This window comes from Eptesicus fuscus, chromosome 7 (genome assembly GCF_027574615.1).
Source record: "Eptesicus fuscus isolate TK198812 chromosome 7, DD_ASM_mEF_20220401, whole genome shotgun sequence".
Taxonomy (NCBI): Eukaryota; Metazoa; Chordata; class Mammalia; order Chiroptera; family Vespertilionidae; genus Eptesicus; species Eptesicus fuscus.
Window position 1 is genome coordinate 65,512,233 of NC_072479.1, and position 20,723 is coordinate 65,532,955.

Sequence of the window (20,723 nt, forward strand, 5' to 3'; positions counted from 1 at the left end):
AATAGGTACTGTCAGCTACAATATTATACAACAGGGAAGGGGGAAAAAGAGACAATGTAGGAAAATGGTCTAGCAGAGGAAACATGCAAGCTACATTAACCCTTTGCACTCGCTTGCTTTTTTCTCAATTCCTTTATTCTACTCGGGATTTAATTTTTTAAATACCCCAGATTTTACAAAGCGTGGCAGTAGAATAAAAAACTGGAGTTTCTTTTCATACAAACTTATTTATTTGGATTTTTTTATATTTCATATTATTGATACATTCAATACAATTTGACATACGAGCTGCTACCGATGCTAACCATGTCGAGTCACACTAGACATCCGAGTGCAAAAGGTTAAAGGATTCCATCAAGGAATATTTTCAATCAAGTTCAATGACAGGTTACTGCAACATTAAATACATAGTTTTACATTATTAAAGATGATCACAAAAAACAATTAACAGCAGTCATAATACTAATGGTACCAGCCAACATTTTAAAAGTGCTTACTATGGGAAAGGTGATGTTTTGAGTGCCTTCTAATCTGAGTTAGTAAGTAGATTTTAGTAATAACTATAGCAAAAATGAAACAGAGACTCAACCTTAACCCAACCTCACCCACAACATTTCATCATGCTAAAAATAAGCAAAGTAATTATAAGTGGGCACATTTGTAAGAGATGGTAACCACTTGGTCATCACTTACTGAGTACCAAGGGAACAGATTACCTTTAACTGCTTCTGCAAATCCCTGATGATGTGGGCTAGTTGGAATTAATGTCATTTAGATATAGCTCTCCAGAGTGCTTACCCACTTTGTCCAACACCCCAAGAGTCTTCACTACCAGTTCCCATTTGACAGCTCCAGCAGGCAATTCAACAGAGCATCAAGCAGGAAGTGTTTATTCAACTGCCTTCATGGCCAGTCACATAAATTTTAAAATTACATGACTTTTAAACTTATAAAAAAACAATTAGTACATGGGGGAAATTTACATACTCCTCTGTGAGGTGGACCACTTCTTCGATCATGAGAAAAACTGCGGCCCTCGTCATAGTCTCGGTAATCAACATGACTGTAATATCTATTGTAGCTTCCTTCAACCGGTCTGTCTAGCAGTGGTGGTTTCTTTGTCACAATATTAACTACTCTATGGTAGCCATCCTAAAACAGACAAAAAGAAATATATAACAATCACTAATTTCTCTATTTGGTTTTGGAAAGGTTTTAAAAAGCACAGGAGATCTTATCCTTAATCAAATAAAGTAAATGTACAAACAAACAAAAATGCTTTAATGAAATAACATGAACATAACTAATAGTACGGTCTTGACATGGATTAAAGGAAATAAAATTGTTCAATGAAGAAAACCAGGTGTTTAATAAAATAACATGCAGCAATGCAGAAAACCAATCATAAGTAAAAGAAAAATATTGTTTTAATAATAAATAAACTACAGAAAGTAAGAGTGTTACAATAAATCTAATCTCTAATTATCTAGGAATTTTAGAAATAAAATCATTTAAGATAGTATACATCTTTGGTCTATTGTTAAAGTATACTGTTCATAAGAAATGCAAGATTTTTTTTCACATTAGCAACAGCAAACAGGGAGGTAATACTGAGGTAGGATGATCAAGAGGAAACATTTTGCTATCTCTTCACAGCTCTGGACAAAGGAGAATTTTTAACTTCACAGATTTGGACACAAAATAAAACCCAATGTAAAATTTGAATGAATTTTCAAAGTAATATGTTGTTAATGTTTTAAAGTTTTAGCAACTGAATGGATTATTTGTGGAGGTTAGGAAATTGGGCAGAGGGAGAGCAACACTGGTCTTAGATTAGTAGCTGCTGTGAAGTAACAGAACAGAAATGATGATCAACAGTAAAAACTACAGATACAGAGCACATATCTGTAAGTAATCTGCTCTTGAGCACTCCGCTAACTTTCTATCAATATCAGGTGAGATAGAGGTGGAAGAAACTGGTAAGCTATCACAATATGTAAGACATGATAAACTAATGAGTTAATTTAACAAAATAAAAAACCAAAACATAAAGCCCAACATTCAAAGCTGGATACTTTACCATACTAAACCTCAGTTTCATTATTTGTAAAATTAGCTTAATACTAATACCTACCTCATGAGGTTGGTGTGAGGGCTAAATAAGAAACAGATTGTAAAGCATTTAGCACAGTAGCATAAACTAAGTGCTCAAAGAATGTTTGATTACTATTTATGTAAGTCTACGTGAAGCACTAAATTTTTTAAATTGTCTATTCCTTAAATTACTTCTTAGCATTGATAACTACAACTATTCAGTTAATAAGTTATTACATCCTATTCAAACTTCCCAAAGGGTAGGAAACTTGTTAATGTGCTTGGAAAAAATAAATAGTTCCTATCTACTTGACAGCTAAAATATCTACCTAATTTTTTTTCCCCAAGGTGGTTTCCTTCTTTAGTATATTAGATAATAAATTATAAGAGACATTTTATATGTTTTCATCAGACATAGTACACAGCCCTAGCTGGTTTGGCTCAGTGGATAGAGCGTCAGCCTGTGGACTGAAGGGTTCTGGGTTCGATTCTAATCAAGGGCACATGCCAGGTTGCGGGCGCGATCCCTAGTAGGGGGTGTGCAGGAGGCAGCCGAACAATAATTCTCTCTCATAATTGATGTTTCTAGCTCTTTCTCCCTCTCCCTTCCTCTATGAAATTAATAAAAATATATTTTAAAAAAACCATAGTACATAAATGAACTTATTGACTTTCTTCTAAACACTATCTTTCACTGAGCTTTCAATTAAATCTAAGCAAATGCTAAGCTTCCAAAAATGTCATTAAGCCAAAATTAGTAACATTACAATTTATAACATTTTCTAATTCAAAATCTATTATTCAAAAATGTTAATTCAAAATTTGTTATAAGAGTAGAATTACTGATTTCTCCAGTTCTAAGAAACCATAAATTCCATTCCACAATATCCTTATTTGTTTGTACATGCTTATTTGGAGGATGGTGGGGTGCATATGCCTAAACATTTCTATAAATGGAGAGAGAGCTTCTTCCTAAGCAGCCTGTTCCTTTGTTCAACTCCCCCAGTTACTACAAAATTATTTCAGGATTTTAAAATGTGTATGGTAAAAATTTCAAAGAAGTAAAACTAGAATCACATTTAGTTATGTATTTAACAAAATGTTTTTAAAAAATAATAAATGGAAAAAACAACTCCTAATGACAGCTCTTGTATCTAGCAATAAAAATCAAACTGTTTCCTATGTTTTGAGAAAGTGTTCAAATATAAGTACATTATAGCATCTCTGCTCTGTAGGCATCGAATCTTAAAGAAAACTCCCTACCTATATGAAAAGATTTAAGGAAAGGAAGATGACTACATAAGTCTGTGACAAAGCAAAAATATTTTCAGAGATAGTTCATGCCTTATCTAGATATAACATTCATGGATTTCTTTTTCTTTCTAATGAAATGCATGATGAGTGGCAAAAATTTCAGAATTTCTCTTTCAAAAGCTTATACTATTAAAGTTCAAACAGTAGTTTTCATTACCTGCAATGTCAGACCTGAATGAAAATACCATCACTGTTTGAAATTCCTGTACAAATCTTACAATAAGCTATAAACATGTAATTTCCCTCTCTAAATGCTAACAAAAGTACACAAGGCTTCAGAACTGGTATGTTTGGAACCTCCATTTTAGAAATATCTTAGAAAACAATGGCACCATTACATACAAACCAGAAATAAAAACTAGAACTTACAAAGTAAAACTTAAAAGGTTTTTGAGGATAAAAGGGATCATTTTCAATTAACTAAAAATGAACTCAATGAAATTATTAGGCTGGATACTAATTATGAGGATTACTATTTCTTTGAAATTATTCTCCAATGTCAATAAAATATATTTTGCACACATTTTAACACAAAAATATTTAAAATAAAAATTTTAAAATATAAGCACCCCCCTTTAGCAATCTTCTCTTTTAGAGATACACACTGAAATGTTTATTTGCATTTGAAATATGGTATCTTGGATTTACTTCAAAATAATCTGAGGAGAAAAGCAGTGAATGCACAGACAAAACAAGATTAACCTGAATTTTGATAATTGCCACTTAGATGATATGATTTCTCCATGGGGCATTCATTACATTATTTTGTCTACTTTTATATACTTAATTTTTGCCCTTATAAAAAAAATCAAAAACAGCAAAAACACACCAACCTACCAGTAAAGTAACTGGTATCGTACTTTGCTAAATACGATAGCTCAAGTAAACAATCAATGCCATCACTTCCTAACACAACAACTTACACTACAAATACAAGCCCCGTGGGCAGAAACCTCATTGGTCTTATTCACTGCTCTATTCCCACCATCTGGAATATCATTTGGCACATAGTAAGCACCACATTCATAACATATATTCTACTTTGCTATCCTAATTTTATATCACTTTGGCATCACATGCTTTTTACTAGAAAAGTACCTAACAAACCATATCTAACTAAAAAATTATATTACACAGGCTGGTAAACTTTTGTTTTCTAAGTATGAGGTTTCCTCACTCTGATCTATCCTAGTTTGTGACAAGCATTTTTATTGTAGCACTTATTAGTTTAATTAGCTTTCTGAGTTTTCTTTTTTTAAAGGACATACTTACAGAGAAGAAGAGGCGGGACTGGGACGGGGAGGGGAGGGGGCGGGAGAGGGAGACAGAAAAAGAAAGAGAGATATAGGTGGGTTGCCCTCCTGCACTCCCTGACCTGACATCAAACCTGCAACCCAGGCATATACCTTGACCAGGAATGGAAACTGCAACCTCTCAGTGCAGGGGACAATGCTCAACCAACTGAGCCACTACAGCGGGCTCACTTGCTGAATTTTCAATGAAATATTCTGGGTCATTTCAATGCCTTTTGGGGATAATGTATCAAATATAATAAACTGGAACTGTCCCAGAAAATTAGGACACATTGTTATAGAATGTAGCCAAGAACTGATTATATCTCTCTGAAAATAGTGACAACAAAAGAAAGGTAAGCTCGGTAGGATGGGCTCAGTAGGTTTAGTATCATCCTGTGCACCGCTTGGTGGCCGGTTCAATTCCAGGTCAGGGCACATACTTGGGTTGTAGGTTCAATCCCCAGTAGGGGTATGTGAGCGCGGAAGGCAGCTGACCAATGTCTCTCACATCTATATTTCTCTCTTTTCTCTCCTATCCCCTCCCCATCCCTCCCCATCCCTCCCCTTCTCCTCCCTCTCCCTCCCTTCCTCTCTCTCTCTCTCTCTCTCTCTCTCTCTCTCTCTCTCTCTCTCTCTCTCTCTCTCTCAGCATGTCCTCCAGTGAGGACTATTGCAATTCTGTCAGTCAAGAAAGTTAAACACCTGCTAGGGCAGCTCTAAAATAATATTACTAAATCAAAACTAAGCAAATTAACACTTAAGATTCAGCATTTCATGTAATTTTCACATTGAAGAAGAAAAAAAAAAAACTTAAAAAAAAACATTGCACTTGCCCTCCCTAGCCTTGGCTCAGTGGATAGAGCATGGGCTGATGCTCTAACCACTTAGCAACACCGGCGAGGGCATAAAAATAAGGACCTTACAGACATCTAGCAGTTAAATGCAGATATTCTGCAATAACCAATTTCCTCCCAGTGGAGGAATGTGTATCCTTATATACAGACTCTCTGTAGTGTACCCTTTGGGCTTTACATCCTATCTACCCAAGTTTAAAACCAAATAAAAATTTCTGTGAAAGCCCCTTATAAAAGTAATTTATTGATACACAAATAATTTTTAAAAGCTATAAAGTTGTACACTGAGGATGTTTCCAATAATCAAATTTAGTGTAATTTAATATGGGCACCAAACTATATGAGTGTCCAATTGCCTTTCCAGGTTTAACAAAGCTAGGAGGCCACAAAAATACCTGCTTTTATTAATGATAAAATAATAGTGTCATAGGTACCTTCTCAAGTCTCCCCTTCAAGTCATACTATATCATATCCAATAGTTCCTCAAATACATTTCTGATATATCAAAATTGGGAATGAATGAGGCAAGGAGAGGAGAAGAAAAAAATGCAGTAAAATTGCTTTTCTAGTAGAGAATAGAACCCAAATATAAAAAATAAGAGTATTATCTTTCTCTATCCCAGACACTAATGATAGTGGTTTCTCACCTTTAAAAGAATTAACTACAGCTTTATATTTAGAAAATAATAATATACTTTTTCAAAACTTTAAGTGAAATTTTTATTGAGTTATGACATACACAAAAAGGTATACAAATCATAAATACACTCCTGGATAAATTCTCTTCAGTTAATCACACTGTGCAATTACTACTCAGATCAAGAAATTGAACATTCCTAGCAAGCAAAAGCCTTCCCATGCTCTCTCCCAGTCATTACCTTTGTCTTCCCAAATGTAACCACTTTTCTGACTAGTTTTGCCAGTTTTGAAACGTTATATAAAAGAAAACACACAGGATATACTCTTGTGTATGGCTTCTTTCTTTCAGTATTATGTTTGTGAGATTCACACGTTGTTGCATTTGGCAAAATTCCATTCATTCTCATTGCTGTACGGTTGTAAATTAATTTATCCATTCTACTGCTAGACATTCAGATTGTTGCCATTTTGGAATTATTATGAATAATACTGCTTGTGAACATTCTTGCATATGTCAATATGATATAACAATATAGTTTTTAAGGAAATATTAGATAATCTCTGCATTGTAAGACACTTTTAAAACTTTTAAGCCATGTTTTTATTAAATCTAGTCAGAAATTATAACTTGACTGAGTTACATTTCTAGTTTTAGTGTCACTTAACACTTTAACCCAAGGATTCAGTTGAGACCATTAAAGCAGATGTGAATATAAAATTTTTTCACCTAAATATAGGCAACAAATAGCAGTATCTGTTGCATCACCACTAACAGAAATCTGATATTTATGTATCAAATTATTGCTATTGCAAATATCTCAAAATATCATTTACACTCATCACTACTTTGAAAATATTGCAATAAAACTCCTACCACTAGCTCTTGATATTTAATGATTTAAGGACCTACCAACGCAGTAAATATACTACATCACAAATTTGGTTTTTAATAGTTTATTATCTTCAAATAAGTGGTTCTGAGAAGGGGTCCTTATAATTCACCAGGCTCCTAAAGGGATCCATGGAACAAAAAAAGGTTAAGAACCTATGTTTTATTTAACTAAAATGTAGGTGTAACATAGAAGGCATAATTTCCAAGAATCATCAAAGGAGTACATAACATTCTGAGGAAAAGGAAAGGCTTTATGTTACTAACCAAACTAAGGCCCAGTTCACCGGAAAAAAAATGTATCTGAGTCTTGAGGAGGGGGAATATGGGAATACAGAAGGATTTATAAACTAGGAGAGGTTGATTGGGGAGATGGGGAGACCAACCTAATGGAATTAAAAGAAAAAAGGGAGACCTGTATAAGGTCGGGGCATGTTCTGTGCTCTCAAAAGGAGAAAAGCAATCTAAGCTCTTCCCCCTCTAGGAGAAACCATGTAGCTAGAGAACTAAGTAAGATTTCCCATTGGGCAGTTAGAGACAGTTGAGTATAGCTACTATGACATCAAAGGCAATTGTGGTATAAAACTTATCTCATGATCTCACTCATATGTGGTATCTAATGAACCAAATAAACTGATGATCAAAAATAGACCCAGAGTCATAGAAGCATGAACAGACCGTTGAACCTCAGAGGGAAGGCAGGGGAGGGTGGTTATGCATATATGAACTCGTTTGTATATATTCATAACCCATGGACACAGACAATGGGGTGGTGAGGGTCTGGGCAGAGGGAGGACCGGAGTGGGCTAGAAGAGATTAATGGGGGGGCGGGGGGAGGACCTACGTAATACTTTCAATAATAAAGATTTTTTTTAAAGTAAAAAATAAATAAAACATCTCTGCTTACTGCTGTTGAAATTATTTTACAAAAGAAAAGAGGCTCTGGCCCTAACAGGTTTGGCTCAGTGGATAGAGCGTCGGCCTGCGGACTGAAAGGTCCCAGGTTCGATTCCTGTCGGGGGCATGTCCCTTGGTTGCGGGCACATCCCCAATAGGGGTGTGCAGGAGGCAGCTGACTGCTGTTTCTCTCTCATCGATGTTTCTAACTCTCTATCCCTCTCCCTTCCTCTCTGTAAAAAATCAATAAAATATATTAAAAAAAAAAAGAAAAGAGGCTCTGTTTCATATATATACATACAAAAGTGGATTAAAAAATGTTTTTGGTTTGTTCAGATTTTACAACAATATCCTCATTAATTGAGGACTTCCATCAACCTGTGATCTTTATTTCAACTTCTGATATCATAAGTGACATCAGTGTTCATCTACAATCTGCATTTCTTAACTCTTCATATAAGAATCACCTGATGAAATTTTAAACACTGATGTCCAGATCCTACCTGCAGATAATTATGACTTAACTAGAGGCCCGGTGCACGACATTCATACACTCGGGGGGGAGGGGGATTTCTCAGCCCTACCTGCTCCCTTTAGCAGTCTGGGAGTCTGACTGACAGCTTAGACTCATTCCCTGAGGGGAGCGGGCCTAAACTGCTGTCCAACACCTTTAGCGCTGCTGTTAGCCCAGCTTATGGCTGAGCGGCACTCCCCCTGTGGGAGAGCACTGACCACCAGAGGGCAGCTCCTGCATTGAGCATCTGGTGGTCAGTGCGCGTCATAGCAACCAGTCATTCTGCCATTCAGTCGATTTGCATATTACCCTTTTATTATATAAGATTATCTGGAATGGGGCCCATACATAGGTATTTAAGAGCTCCCTAGGTGATTGTAATGTAGAGCAAGGATTTAGCACCTCTAATCTAAATCCCTGATCCAAAAATCTAGCCTCAAACTTTTCTTGAGCTCAACACCAATTACCTTCACCCACCTTCTGTTCCTCACCACTATACACTGAACATTAATCACCCAGAACTGATATGTCTTGAAAACTCTACTAGTACACTCTAAATTACTAATTGCCTTTCTGCCACACCCTGGTCTTCAAGCTCACTAAGCTTTTCTTGTTCCTCAACCCCTCACTTGTTTCAATCCACCTTCCCTCTCACTGCCTGACTCCCTTTCTTAAACAGTCCATATCACATAATATATTACCTCCATAATTCTCTGGGTCAGAACCTTCAATATCCTTATCTCCCTGGGTCCACCACTCAACTTGCAATCTTCAATACAACTTGCTATCCTCACTCCTAAACTGGACTTCGTAGGTATAAAACTTATGGTACACAAAAGTCCTCAGCAAATCTTATTAAACACCCTTACTCAGAAGATATTCGTAATGTTTACTCCAAAACTTCAGTGCTGGACTAAAGTGTTCCTCCACCTCCTCAACTTTGAATAGACGATCTTGCTACCCCTTACTTCAGAGAACAACAATGGCTATTAAATAGGAACTTCCTCAAATCCATTCTCACATATTACCCTAACTGAAGAACTGGAAGGCCCTTCTTATTGGTCTTCATGACACTGATATAACTGATTAATCCCATCTTAAAACTCTTTCCCAGCTCCCCTGCCTAGCAATAGCCTCCAGTCTTAATAGCTCTTTAAGCCAATTTTTACTGCAATATGTTCTACAATTTAATATAGCATGCATACATAATGAAGAATGGTATACTTAAGGTTTTATATCATAACTTCTTCCATAATTTCAGCATTGAGTGGTTCCCATTGTCTGAAATTATATCCCTATAAATAAATCCTGCTTACATTTTATGGTATCTAAAACATTCTATGGCGCCGAAACCAGTTTGGCTCAGTGGATAGAGCGTCGGCCTGCGGACTGGAGGGTCCCGGGTTCGATTCCGATCAAGGGCATATACCTTGGTTGCGGGCACATCCCCAGTGGGGGGTGTGCAGGAGGCAGCTGGTCGATGTTTCTCTCTCATCGACGTTTCTAGCTCTCTATCCCTCTACCTTCCTCCCTGTAAAAATCAATAAAATATATTAAAAAAATAAAAAAATAAAAATAAAATAAAACATTCTACGGGGTTCTATACATGTACCATTCAACACTAAGTACTGTTTTGAAGATTAGGAAGTTCATACATAAAATTTCTCATCCTACCTAATAAAATGGTAATATGTAAATTACCATCACTCCACTACGCCCACGATTGGGCCAGCGGGAGGTGCAGGGGGCGGGACTCGGGGTGGCCGGGATAGCTGATTGGGCCAGCGGGACGCTGAGCTCGCGTAGCCAGCGGCGGTGCCATGGCTGTGCTGCGGAACAGAAGGGTCCTCTGGGGCAGCGAGCTCACGTCCCACCGTGGACCATCAAAAGCAGGGGAGCTGGGTGCCTGTCTGCTCCGGCACCAGGCCTTTCGGAAGCCTCCAGCTCGGCGGAGGCTTCTGAAAGGCCTGGTGCACCAGCGGACAGGCACCCAGCTCCTCCCGCGATCGAAAGCGAAAGCGTGTAGGGAACCCTATATGTGCATGATTCAATCATGCACTGGGCCTCTAGTTTGTAATAAGCAGGCATTAGTTAAATATAAAATTACCATTTAAAATAAGTTATCCCCGCCCTGGCCAGTTTGTCTCAGTGGATAGAGCGTCAGCCTGCGGACTGAAAGGTCCTGGGTTCGATTCTGGTCAAGGGCACATGCCCGGGTTGTGAGCTTGATCCCCAGTAGGGGGCATGCAGAAGGCAGCCAGTCAATGTTTCTCTCTCATCACTGATGTTTCTATCTCTGCCTCTCCCTTCCTCTCTGATATCAATAAAATTATTTTTTAAAATAAATATATAAAACTAGAGCCCCGGTGCACGAAATTCGTGCATGGGATGGGGGGGGTGTCCCTCAGCCCAGCCTGCACCCTCTCCAATCTGCGACCCCTCAAGGGATGTCCGACTGCCCATTTATGCCCCATCCCGGTAGGATCGGGCCTAAACGGGCAGCCAGACATCCCTCTCACAATCCAGGACTGCTGGCTCCCAACTGCTCGCCTGTCTGCCTTCCTGATTGCCCCTAACTGCTTCTGCCTGCCAGCCTGATCACCCCCTAACCACTCTCCTGCCAGCATGATTGATGCCTAACTGCTCCCCTGCTGGCCCAATTGCCCCAACTGCCCTCCCCTGCCAGCCTGGTCACCCCTAACGACCCTCCCCTGCCGGCCTGGTTGCCCCTAACTGTCCTCCCCTGCAGGCCTGGTCGCCCGCAACTGCCCTCCCCTGCTGGCCCAGTCACCCCTAAATGCCCTCCCTGGCCAACTTGGTCGCCCCTAACTGCCCTCCCCTGCCTGCCTGGTCACCCCTAACTGCCTTCCCCTACAGGCCTGGTTGCCCCTAACTGTCCTCAAACTGCCCTCCCCTGCAGGCCTGGCTTCCCCCCAACTGTCCTCCCCTGCAGGCCTGATCACCCACAACTGCCGTCCCTTTCAGGCCTGGTCCCTCCCAATTGCCCTCCCCTGCTGGCCTGATCGCCCACAACTGCCCTCCCCTGCTGGCCATCTTGTGGCAGCCATCTTGTGTCCACATGGGGGCGACCATCTTTGACCACATGGGGGCAGCCATCTTGTGTTTTGGAGTGATGGTCAATATGCATATTACCTCTTTGTTATATAGGATAAGTTATCCCTTCTCTGTACCTTATTTTATAGTTTGGAGCCATCTAAATGTGCTCAATTAAAAAAAAAATTAGAAAATAAAAAGGGCAATCTCCCAAAATTGAAAGCAAAGTGAAGCAAACCCAATTATATATCCAATTGGTGGCATAATCCCACCAAAAATTCCTTTAATTGTCTTTGAAAAATAAATTCCTAATGGAATATATTCTTGTACAGGCAAGAATTCTAAAAAATAAAATAAAAATTTTAAATCATCTTTTTTCCCATCCTTGCATTTGTCCTACATTATGTTTATAGATATTACTTGTTTATTGTTCTAGGTAAAGTATAAAATATTTTTATCAAGTTGGAAAAAAATTAAAAATTGGGATTTTGATTAGAAACATAAAGTCTATATATTAACCTGAAATCACATCCTATATAATAAGAGAGGAATATGCTAATTATCCATTACACCATGAGGCATAACAACCGACCGCGTAATGACCGGGTCACAGATCTGCAGGAGGGTGGGGCAGCAAACTATAAGTGGGAGGCGGAGAGCTACAGGAGGGGGCAGGGCAGCAAGCTATGAGTGGGGGAAGGGGGAGGGGGCAGGGCAGCAGGCAGAGAGCTACAAGAGGGTGGCAGCAAGCTACTGGTTATAAGCGGGCAGTGGAGAGCTACAGGTGGGGGCAGGGCAGCAAGCAAGCGGGAGGCAGAAAACTACAGGAGGGGGCAGGGCAGCAAGCTATAGGGAGGGGCAGGAGGAGCTACAGGAGGGCAGGGCAGTGGGCAGAGAGCTACAGGAGGGCGACAGCGACCTACTGGCTCACAGACTGGTGCGCAGGGCTACTAGTATGGTAATAATTAAGTCTGCTCATTCTGAAAGATATATGGTAAGTCTCTTCATTTTTTCCATCTTAAATCATTTTAGATCAACCCCAACCTAAGCTGTAACCTAGGCCAAATGACAACCTTGAAGGTAACACCACCGACCTAAGTGGGTTGTAGGATTTACTTGTAACATATAAGTAATAAACAATATATAAACAAATATATCCATACATTATCAAGCCCACAAGCCCAATCTCCTGGTGCTTATAATGGGCCTGTGCAAAAGATTAAGATTGACAGCTTCTTGACCTTCCTCAAACTCTCCCTTGGATTTCTACACAGGATTTTGTGGAGTGCATATATTTATTCAATAAACACTGAACTTCTTACAATGTGCCATGTACTGGATATAGTGCTGGGAAAATAGGAATAAGCAAAATAGCAAAGCTCCTTGAGAAAAGACCTGATTCAAAATTCCAACTCCCAGAGCCACAAAGAGACAAGCAGTAAGACAGCATACCAGAAGGTGCCTGCCTGCCTGCTCCTGATCTGCCCCTACTTTAGAATTTCATATATCCAATTTGCAAACAATTTTAGAAATATAGAAAAATAGGTGTCAGCCAATAACAGAAACAGGTGCTTAAATACTTAGTGAAGTGATGGACTGACCGTTACCAAATCTAAAATTTTCTTCACAAATATAAACCCTCCATTTTAAAAATATAAGCAGGAAATATAAAATAGGGATTTTCTAAATAATTAAAATGTTGACTTTTACTTTCACACTTTTAACTTTTAAAAGATAAGCTTAATCTATCTATATTTCAACCTAGAATGGTAAATTTTGGGCCCTTGAAGATTTTGTTAAGAGGCCTAGCTTTGGTGTACCAAAATTACTTAGACTCTAGGTTTTGAATTATTCTACATGTAGAAGGAACTTACACTAGGGTGATTTCGAGGAGGTGCTCGTTCTCTTGGAAGCCTTTCATAGTCATGTCGTCCCTCAGACCACATTTCATCTCTTCTGTGAGCCACTACAGGATAAAAAAGAAACCAAAGAATTATAATTATTTTTGTTATTAGGCAATTAATAGAGAAGATGAATGAGTAAATGACTACTTTCCAACACAAGTTATTTTCCAGAGATACTTAAGGGGGAAAAAAAATGTAAATGGCCAAAAGAAAAAAAGAATGATTAAGACAATTCTTCTTCCAAACAATTTTGAAATTTTCTTTGAAAGAAAATAAAAAGCTCCCCCCTCCCTTCCATTCTTTAAAAAAAAAAAAAAAATCACTGGAAAAAAATATCCTTGGGTGTTAAAAAAAAAAAAAAAGTACCATAAAGGTGTGGGGTTATTTCTGGGCTCTGTATTCCATTCCATTGACTTATATGTCTGTTTTTATGCCGGTACCTTGCTATTTTGATTACTATAAGCTTGTAGTATAGTTTGATATCAGGTGGCATGATTCCTCCAACTTTGTTCATCTTCAAGATTGCTGTGGCAAATTGGGGTCTTTTGTGGTTCCACATAAAGTTTTGGAATATCTGGTCTAGTTTTATGAAACAAGCCATTGGTATCTTGATATGAATTGCATTGAATCTATAGATTGCTTTAGGTAGTATGGAATTTTTTTATTTTAATGAACACCTTTATTACATGAGCTAAGATAGGAGGGAAGAGGATTTATTTGCCTTTCCAGGCCTGGATTTCCCTCAGATAAAACTCCAGCTCCTTGCCCTCTAGCACATAATCATCTGTGCAGCCACACTGGCCTGGTCTTGAAGCAATGCATGCAAGAAGTTTGCCCTGCTGAAACTGCTTCTTGAGAAGACTGCTGATTTTGGCATTCTTTCTCCTTTGATCGGGTCTTCTGAATTTTCTTTGGTCGAGTTTTGTTTAAAATCTCTTCCTCCTCCAGAGTCAGGTTGGCCCCCTTTTTGTGGCCCAGGGGCAGTGCATAGTGGGTACATTGTCCTGTCAATGAGTACAATGTAATTCTTTTCTAAGCTCCTGGTGCAGATGTTTGTTGCTGGATGCATTGTAAACAACATCAATAATCCTTGTTTTGTATGTACAACACTTGGAGCCCCAGAAGTTGCCCACGTACCAACTCAAGGCTCAGTACTTCTTGTTGCCTCCCCACATGCAGATTATGTGTATGTGGTGGAGTTCAATCTTTGTGTTGACAGCAGGGTGTCTCAGCTCATATTTTCGCTTCTTTTGGTAGGGCTTTCTCTTGCCCCCGGTCTTGTAGGGCTTATGCCAGTTGTCCCAAGAGATGCCCATGCCTGGAAAGAGCTAGTATGGACATTTTAATGTTAATTCTCCCTATCCATGAACACAGCAGATGCCTCCACCTACTTGTGTCTTCAGTTTCTTTCTTCAATCTATATATATAAAAGGCTAAGTGACCGACCATACATCCGTCCGACCATCTGATACATATGACGCGCACTGGTGATTTAAAAATAAACACTGACTAGCACATGCACAATACATATAAAGCTCTCACTGGCGCCAATCGCACCCGTGTTTTAATTTTATAATACTATCTATACATATAAAAGGCTAATATGCAAAACGTTCCCTCGGGAGTTTGACCAGGAGTTGGATCGATTGCTATGACATGCGCTGACCACCAAGGGGTGGCACAGAATGAAGGAAGGTCCCGGCTGGCAGCCAGAAGGTCCTGATCAGCCCTGATCGCCGGCCAGGCGTAGGGACCTTTCCCATGCACAATTTTCTAGTATTATACATACTATTTTGACATGTAATTTTTTTTGCAGTAATGTAATTACCACACAAATCTTTGTTCTTTCAATGTGCACAAATCCGTGTACTGGGCCACGAGTGTTTATAATTTTCTGAGTACAGGTCTTTTGCATCCTTGGTTAAATTTATTTCTAGGTTGTTTTTTATGCAATTGTAAGTGAAGATAGTTTCCCTTTCCAATAGTTCATTATTGGTGTATAAAAATGCATCTGACTTCTGCATATATTTGTATCCTGCTACTTTACTGAATTCATTTATCAGTTCTAGCAGGTTTTTGGTGGAATCTTTAGGGTTCTCTATATACAATATCATGTCATCTGCAAATAATGAGTTTTACTTCTTCCTTTCCAATTTGGATGCCTTTTATCTCTTCTTGTCTGACTGCTGTGGCTAGGACTTACAGTACTATGTTGAATAAGAGTGGTGAAATAGACATCTCTGTCTTGTTATTGATCTTAAGGGAAACACTTGTGTAGTTTTTGTCCATTGAGAATTATGTTGGCTACAGGTTTGTCATATATGGCCTTTATTACGTTGAGGTATGTTCCCTTTATTCCCACTTTGCTGAGAGATTTTATCATAAAAGAGTGCCAGATTTTATCAAATCTTTTTCTGGATCTACTGATATGATCATGTGGTTTTTCTCCTTGATTTTGTTTATGTGGTGCACCATGGTAATTGATTTGCAGATATTGTACCAACCTTGCAACACCAGAATAAATCCCACTTGATCATATGATCTTTTTAATATATTGCTGGATCCAGTTTGCTAATACTTGTTGAGATTTTAGCATCTATGTTCATCAGTGATATTGGCCTAAAATTTTCTTCCTTTGTAGTGTCTTTATCTGGTTTGGAATTAGTATAATGCTGGCCTCATAAAATGAGCTTGGGAGTCTTCTCTCCTCTTAAATTTTTTTCGAATAGCTTAAGGACAGATGTTAGTTCTTCTTGAATATTTAGTAAAATTTACCTGGGAAGCCAGGACTTTTGCTTGTTGGGAATGTTCTGATTACTGTTTCCATTTCATTAGTTATAATCTTTCTATTCATATTTTCTGATTCTTCCTGATTGAGTTTTAGAAGATTGTATGCTTCTAGGAATTTATCCATTTCATCCATATTGTCCAATTTGTTGACATATTTTCTTATAATCCTTTGTATTTCTTTGGTGTCAGTTGTTACTTCTCTTTCATTTCCGATTTTATTTAATTGGGTCCTCTCTCCTTTTTTCTTAGTCTAGTTAAGGTTTGTCAGTCTTGTCTTTTCAAAGAACCAGCTCTTGGTTTCATTAATCTTTTGTATTGTTTTTTTAGACTCTATTTTGTTTATTTCTGCTCTGATCTTTATATTCTTTCTCCTACTCACTTTGGGCTTTGTTTGTTGTTCTTTTTCTAGTTCCTTTTAGTGTAAAGTTGGATTGTTTATTTGAGTGTTTTGGGGTGTTTTTTTTTGTTTCTTGAGGTAGGCCTATAATGCTATAAATTTCCATCTTAGGACTGCTTTTGCTGTGTCCCATTCATTTTATTGTGTTTCTTACACTCTTTACAAAGAATAAAGTTGTTCCTTCTTTGGGCCTCTTAAAGTACCTTGCTATAACACTATTATATCAAATTATTTTCAATTTACTTTTCTTCCTCTTCTCTCTCCCAAACTAATATCACTGCAAAGTGAATGACTGTGCACCCCTCTTACTTAGCAGAGGTACTTATTAAATACTGGCCAAATAAATAAACATAATATTGATGACCACCACATGAGCCATTCTGGAAAACATTAATATTTCTTTGTATCTTTTAATTATCCAGAAAACTTCCAATGAGCACTATTAGATTATGGTTCCTTTCATACTTTTCATGACACCAGTGTCATTTCATTTTCAAGTAAAAGGTATTGATGAGAATCCTTTAGGTCTAGCACCCAAAGCAGGGATTCTCAACCCTGGCTACATATTAGAACCATCTAAAGAGCCTTAAAGAAATACCAGTGTCTAGGCCCTATTCTCTGAAATCCCTATATAATTGGCCTGGGTGGGACCCTGACACTTTTTAAAAATCTTTTCTCAGGATTAGATGTACTGATCTAAAAGAAGGTAAACATATTCCTCACATACTAAATTGAATCAAGAAGTTTTTAAGAGCTGTCTTGAACTAAAAACTACATAATACTATTTCAATTGAAAATGTTTAAATTCCAGGCAACTAAATTAATTTTAGAACACTTATTTAAAGTTCGTGGGGAAAAAATAACATTGATGCCAATTAAAATGATCAAAATATAGCAAAGTATCTACTATAATTAATCATTGTCCAGTGTTCAGAGAAAGATAAAATAGAAAATAACAGAAGCTAAGAAAAGGGAAAGGAATTAGGGAAATAACATGTACATAACAAAGTTGCAACTGACAAAAACAGAAGAAACATATTGCAAAGGAGTAGGAAATAGCCCTGCATAGGCAATCAATAAGCTTTCATTTCCTCCCCTGAAGTAGGTATTATTCCTCCCATTCCAGATAAAAACATAGAGGCTCTGAAAAGCTCAAATTCCAGAGCCAAATGAAGCCTGGAATCAGACTCAGGTCTGTACGACTTTAAAGCCCACACCCTAACCATCATATTACAGTGCTTCACAGCAAAACAGGAAAGGACAGAGAGAACAAATTCAAGGGCATTAAATGGCTCAACATACTAGAAAATTAGAGTTCACTGAAGGCTTATAAACCTGGAATAAGGTTGGGGCAAAATGTCATTCCAGAAGATTATCTTGGGAGTAAACAAGATCGATTAAGAGAGAGAGGTTAGCAGGCTCCAGGAGGCCACTCCTCTAGCCACCTACAAGAGAACTGAGCTTTGCCAATGACTGTAAATCCAAATAAATACCCAGCTTTCTAAACCGCCTGTTGCATTAAGCATCTGCCCCCTGGTAATCAGTGTGCGTCATAGCGACTGGTTGTTCCACCGTTTGGTCGATTTGCATATTAGCCTATTATATAGGATATTTACAAATCTAAATCTTATTTCTTTATCTACATGGAAGTTAGAGTCTTAATTGGCCAGCCTTCTTCCAGTCTTTTACTCTCCATTTGACCCTTAAAAAAAGATAATCAATTCACTTTGCTAATACATCATTCATATCTGAAGTTTCCCTAATCAAGAATCCAAATAGTTTCTTATTCTCTGCCCTCCATATGCCCCCTCTATCATTTCACTCAACCTCCAAAAGGATTATTAATGCCAGCCTCATCACCCTGCCACAGAAAAACACACACTAACCTGGAGTTGTTTGACATAGTTCCCAAACTGGAATACCTCTTTCCATTCTCTCATTCAACTTCCAACCATCCATCCAAGGCTCAGTTCAAAATCTATTAGTCTCCACAACGCCCATGTCTACACCAAACAACACTTAAAATAGAATCCAAACTGTTGACTGACAGGCCACACGTGACTGATAGGCCCAAGTTTTGTGTTGTGGTGTTTTATCTTAAATAAAATTTTATCCCATTGACAAAACTTAAAAATGGGAGATATCACTTTAAAAATCAACAACTGTATTTCCAACTTTCCTTGAAAAAACTGGATGCTATGGCAACACTGGGATCACACAGTCACAATGAGCTGTACCTGAGCAGCAGATGGCCCTTTTTGAACGGCTCTTAGATGTGAAGTCTGGAAATGACAGTCCACTGCCTGATTTATGTGACTGTACCTGTAGCACTGCAATCATTCCAGAAATACCTGACAGTCTATCAAGCACTAGTTACAAAAATACAGCCTCTCCCCCACAACCTACCTTAGTGGAAAAGGCAGAGAGACAAGCAATTAGGATACATAAGATAAGGGCTGTGATAAGGGAAGTAAAGGGCACTCAATGCATGGCTATGGTATCTAACTCTGTCCATGGGAAGTCAGACAACACCCCTCAGAGAAAGTGACAGCTAAACTGATCTTTAGCAGTCATAGAAATTATCAAGAAAGAGATCAGGGGAAAACAAAATGCCAGAGACAGAGAAAAGAACCTTTGCCGAGACCCTGAGGGGGGAGACAAAGTATCTGAGAAAGTTAAATCAGTTCAATATGGCTACAGCCATCACCCAACCTCAAAAGCAGGTGTCAAAGAAAAGCTTAATTGAAAGGGCTGGAGGGAAAAGCCAAGTGTTAGTTCAAGTCAAGAGATGAAGTAGAATTTCCATAGTGACTGAATATGTAAGACTTCGTTAAGCAGGGAACAGAGGTTTCAGAGGGCACAGCTGTGTTGAGAGATGAAATGTAGAAAAAAAAAAGGAGAGAGAGAAGCAGTGATAGTCTAAACCAAGGGAGGGGAAGCACAAAGCAGCACGGGGATGCGGGTGTAGTAGCATAGAAGACCAAAGGGGCTTACATCTTGGGCGGTAACCAAGGATAACGGGGATGTGGAGCATGGTAGTTTTGGCTGGCCACAAGTTTGCCAAGAGAATTAGTCCCAGCGGTCCCCTGGTGGACGCGGAGGCATTCAGGCCTCTCAAAATGCAGCTGCGTCCTGGCTGGATTGCACTTCGGTCTCTCTGTAAGACATCGGCTTCAGTCCGGATTGTGCCGGCTCCAGGAAAGGCTCTGGGTTCCAGGCTGCTGCCACGCAGGCTCCCATGGAGTGGTTAGAGGCCTGGTCTGTGTGTGCTGGTGGGTAGAAGTTTAGTATAAACTACCTTGTATTATTTTCTGATTTTTCTGTAGGAATGATGGGCCTGTATATATCCTCTTAGGAAAAAAAAAAAAAAAAGCAGTTGTGTGCCCATTATAGATTTACAGGAAGAAAAAAGGTGCCAAGAAGTTCAGCATTTGTCCATACCAGTACTCAAGATGAGTCATTCCCAAATCCAAGTCTCCCCAACTAGATTAAGATATCCGCCAGGGGATATATATATATATTTAAAAAAAAAAAAAAGCCTGTTTTGCACTTTTTTGTAGCTCTCAAAAGTGCCTAATACCGAACTGGATACGTCGAACACATTCAGTAAAATTTACCGACTTCCTAACATTTCTGGCGTCATTGAAGTTACCTAGTTCAGTCCCCTTTTGCATATTAAGGCGCTAAAGAGACGCGAACTGTATCTCAGACTTAACACTTTGCTTTTTTCCAAACTCCACTGTGTCTGTCCACCCTCAACCGCAGAGGCAGAACTGCTCCCCGACTCGAATGCAGCGGGAGACGCCAAGTCCCGCCACGGAAAACGCCCGCCCGCCCGCCGCCACTCCCGCGAGGCCCCCCGGCCCCGGCCCCCGCTCACAAAGGGAAAACGCGCTCACCAACTCGGGGCCGCCGGGAGTCTCGGTGAGTGTGGTAGTCCGCTCGTCGCCGTTCTCGAGCAGGCACTTCCGGCGCGCGCATGACGTCAGCCAAGCGCCCGCCTCCGGGCCTGCGCCGGGGTCTAAAGTGATCCGGGAAGAGGCTTTACCGGAGCTGCCTTCTCGTCCGCGGCGCCGGAACCT

General features: G+C 39.2%; 1 protein-coding gene and 1 pseudogene across 7 annotated transcripts in view; both read right to left on the reverse strand.

Annotated features, from left to right (window-relative positions):
* The window catches only part of PPHLN1 (periphilin 1), a 100,514-nt gene extending 79,872 nt beyond the window's left edge, over positions 1–20,642 (reverse strand). For 3 of the 7 annotated variants that reach the window (XM_028144187.2, XM_008140567.3, XM_054719149.1), the window contains exons 1-3: positions 20,541–20,642; positions 13,425–13,516; positions 988–1,152 (exon numbers count right to left, since the gene is read on the reverse strand). In XM_028144187.2, coding sequence (XP_027999988.1) covers positions 988–1,152; positions 13,425–13,516; positions 20,541–20,622 — 339 coding nt within the window. In that variant the 5' untranslated portion in view covers positions 20,623–20,642. Of the gene's footprint in view, positions 1–987; positions 1,153–13,424; positions 13,517–19,635; positions 20,018–20,540 lie in introns of those variants that run through there. The other 4 variants (XM_008140570.3, XM_008140569.3, XM_028144185.2 and 1 more) reach the window with 3 other exon arrangements.
* LOC129149805 (40S ribosomal protein S8-like) lies at positions 14,168–14,770 on the reverse strand (annotated as a pseudogene).
* Positions 20,643–20,723: the final 81 nt, after the last annotated feature.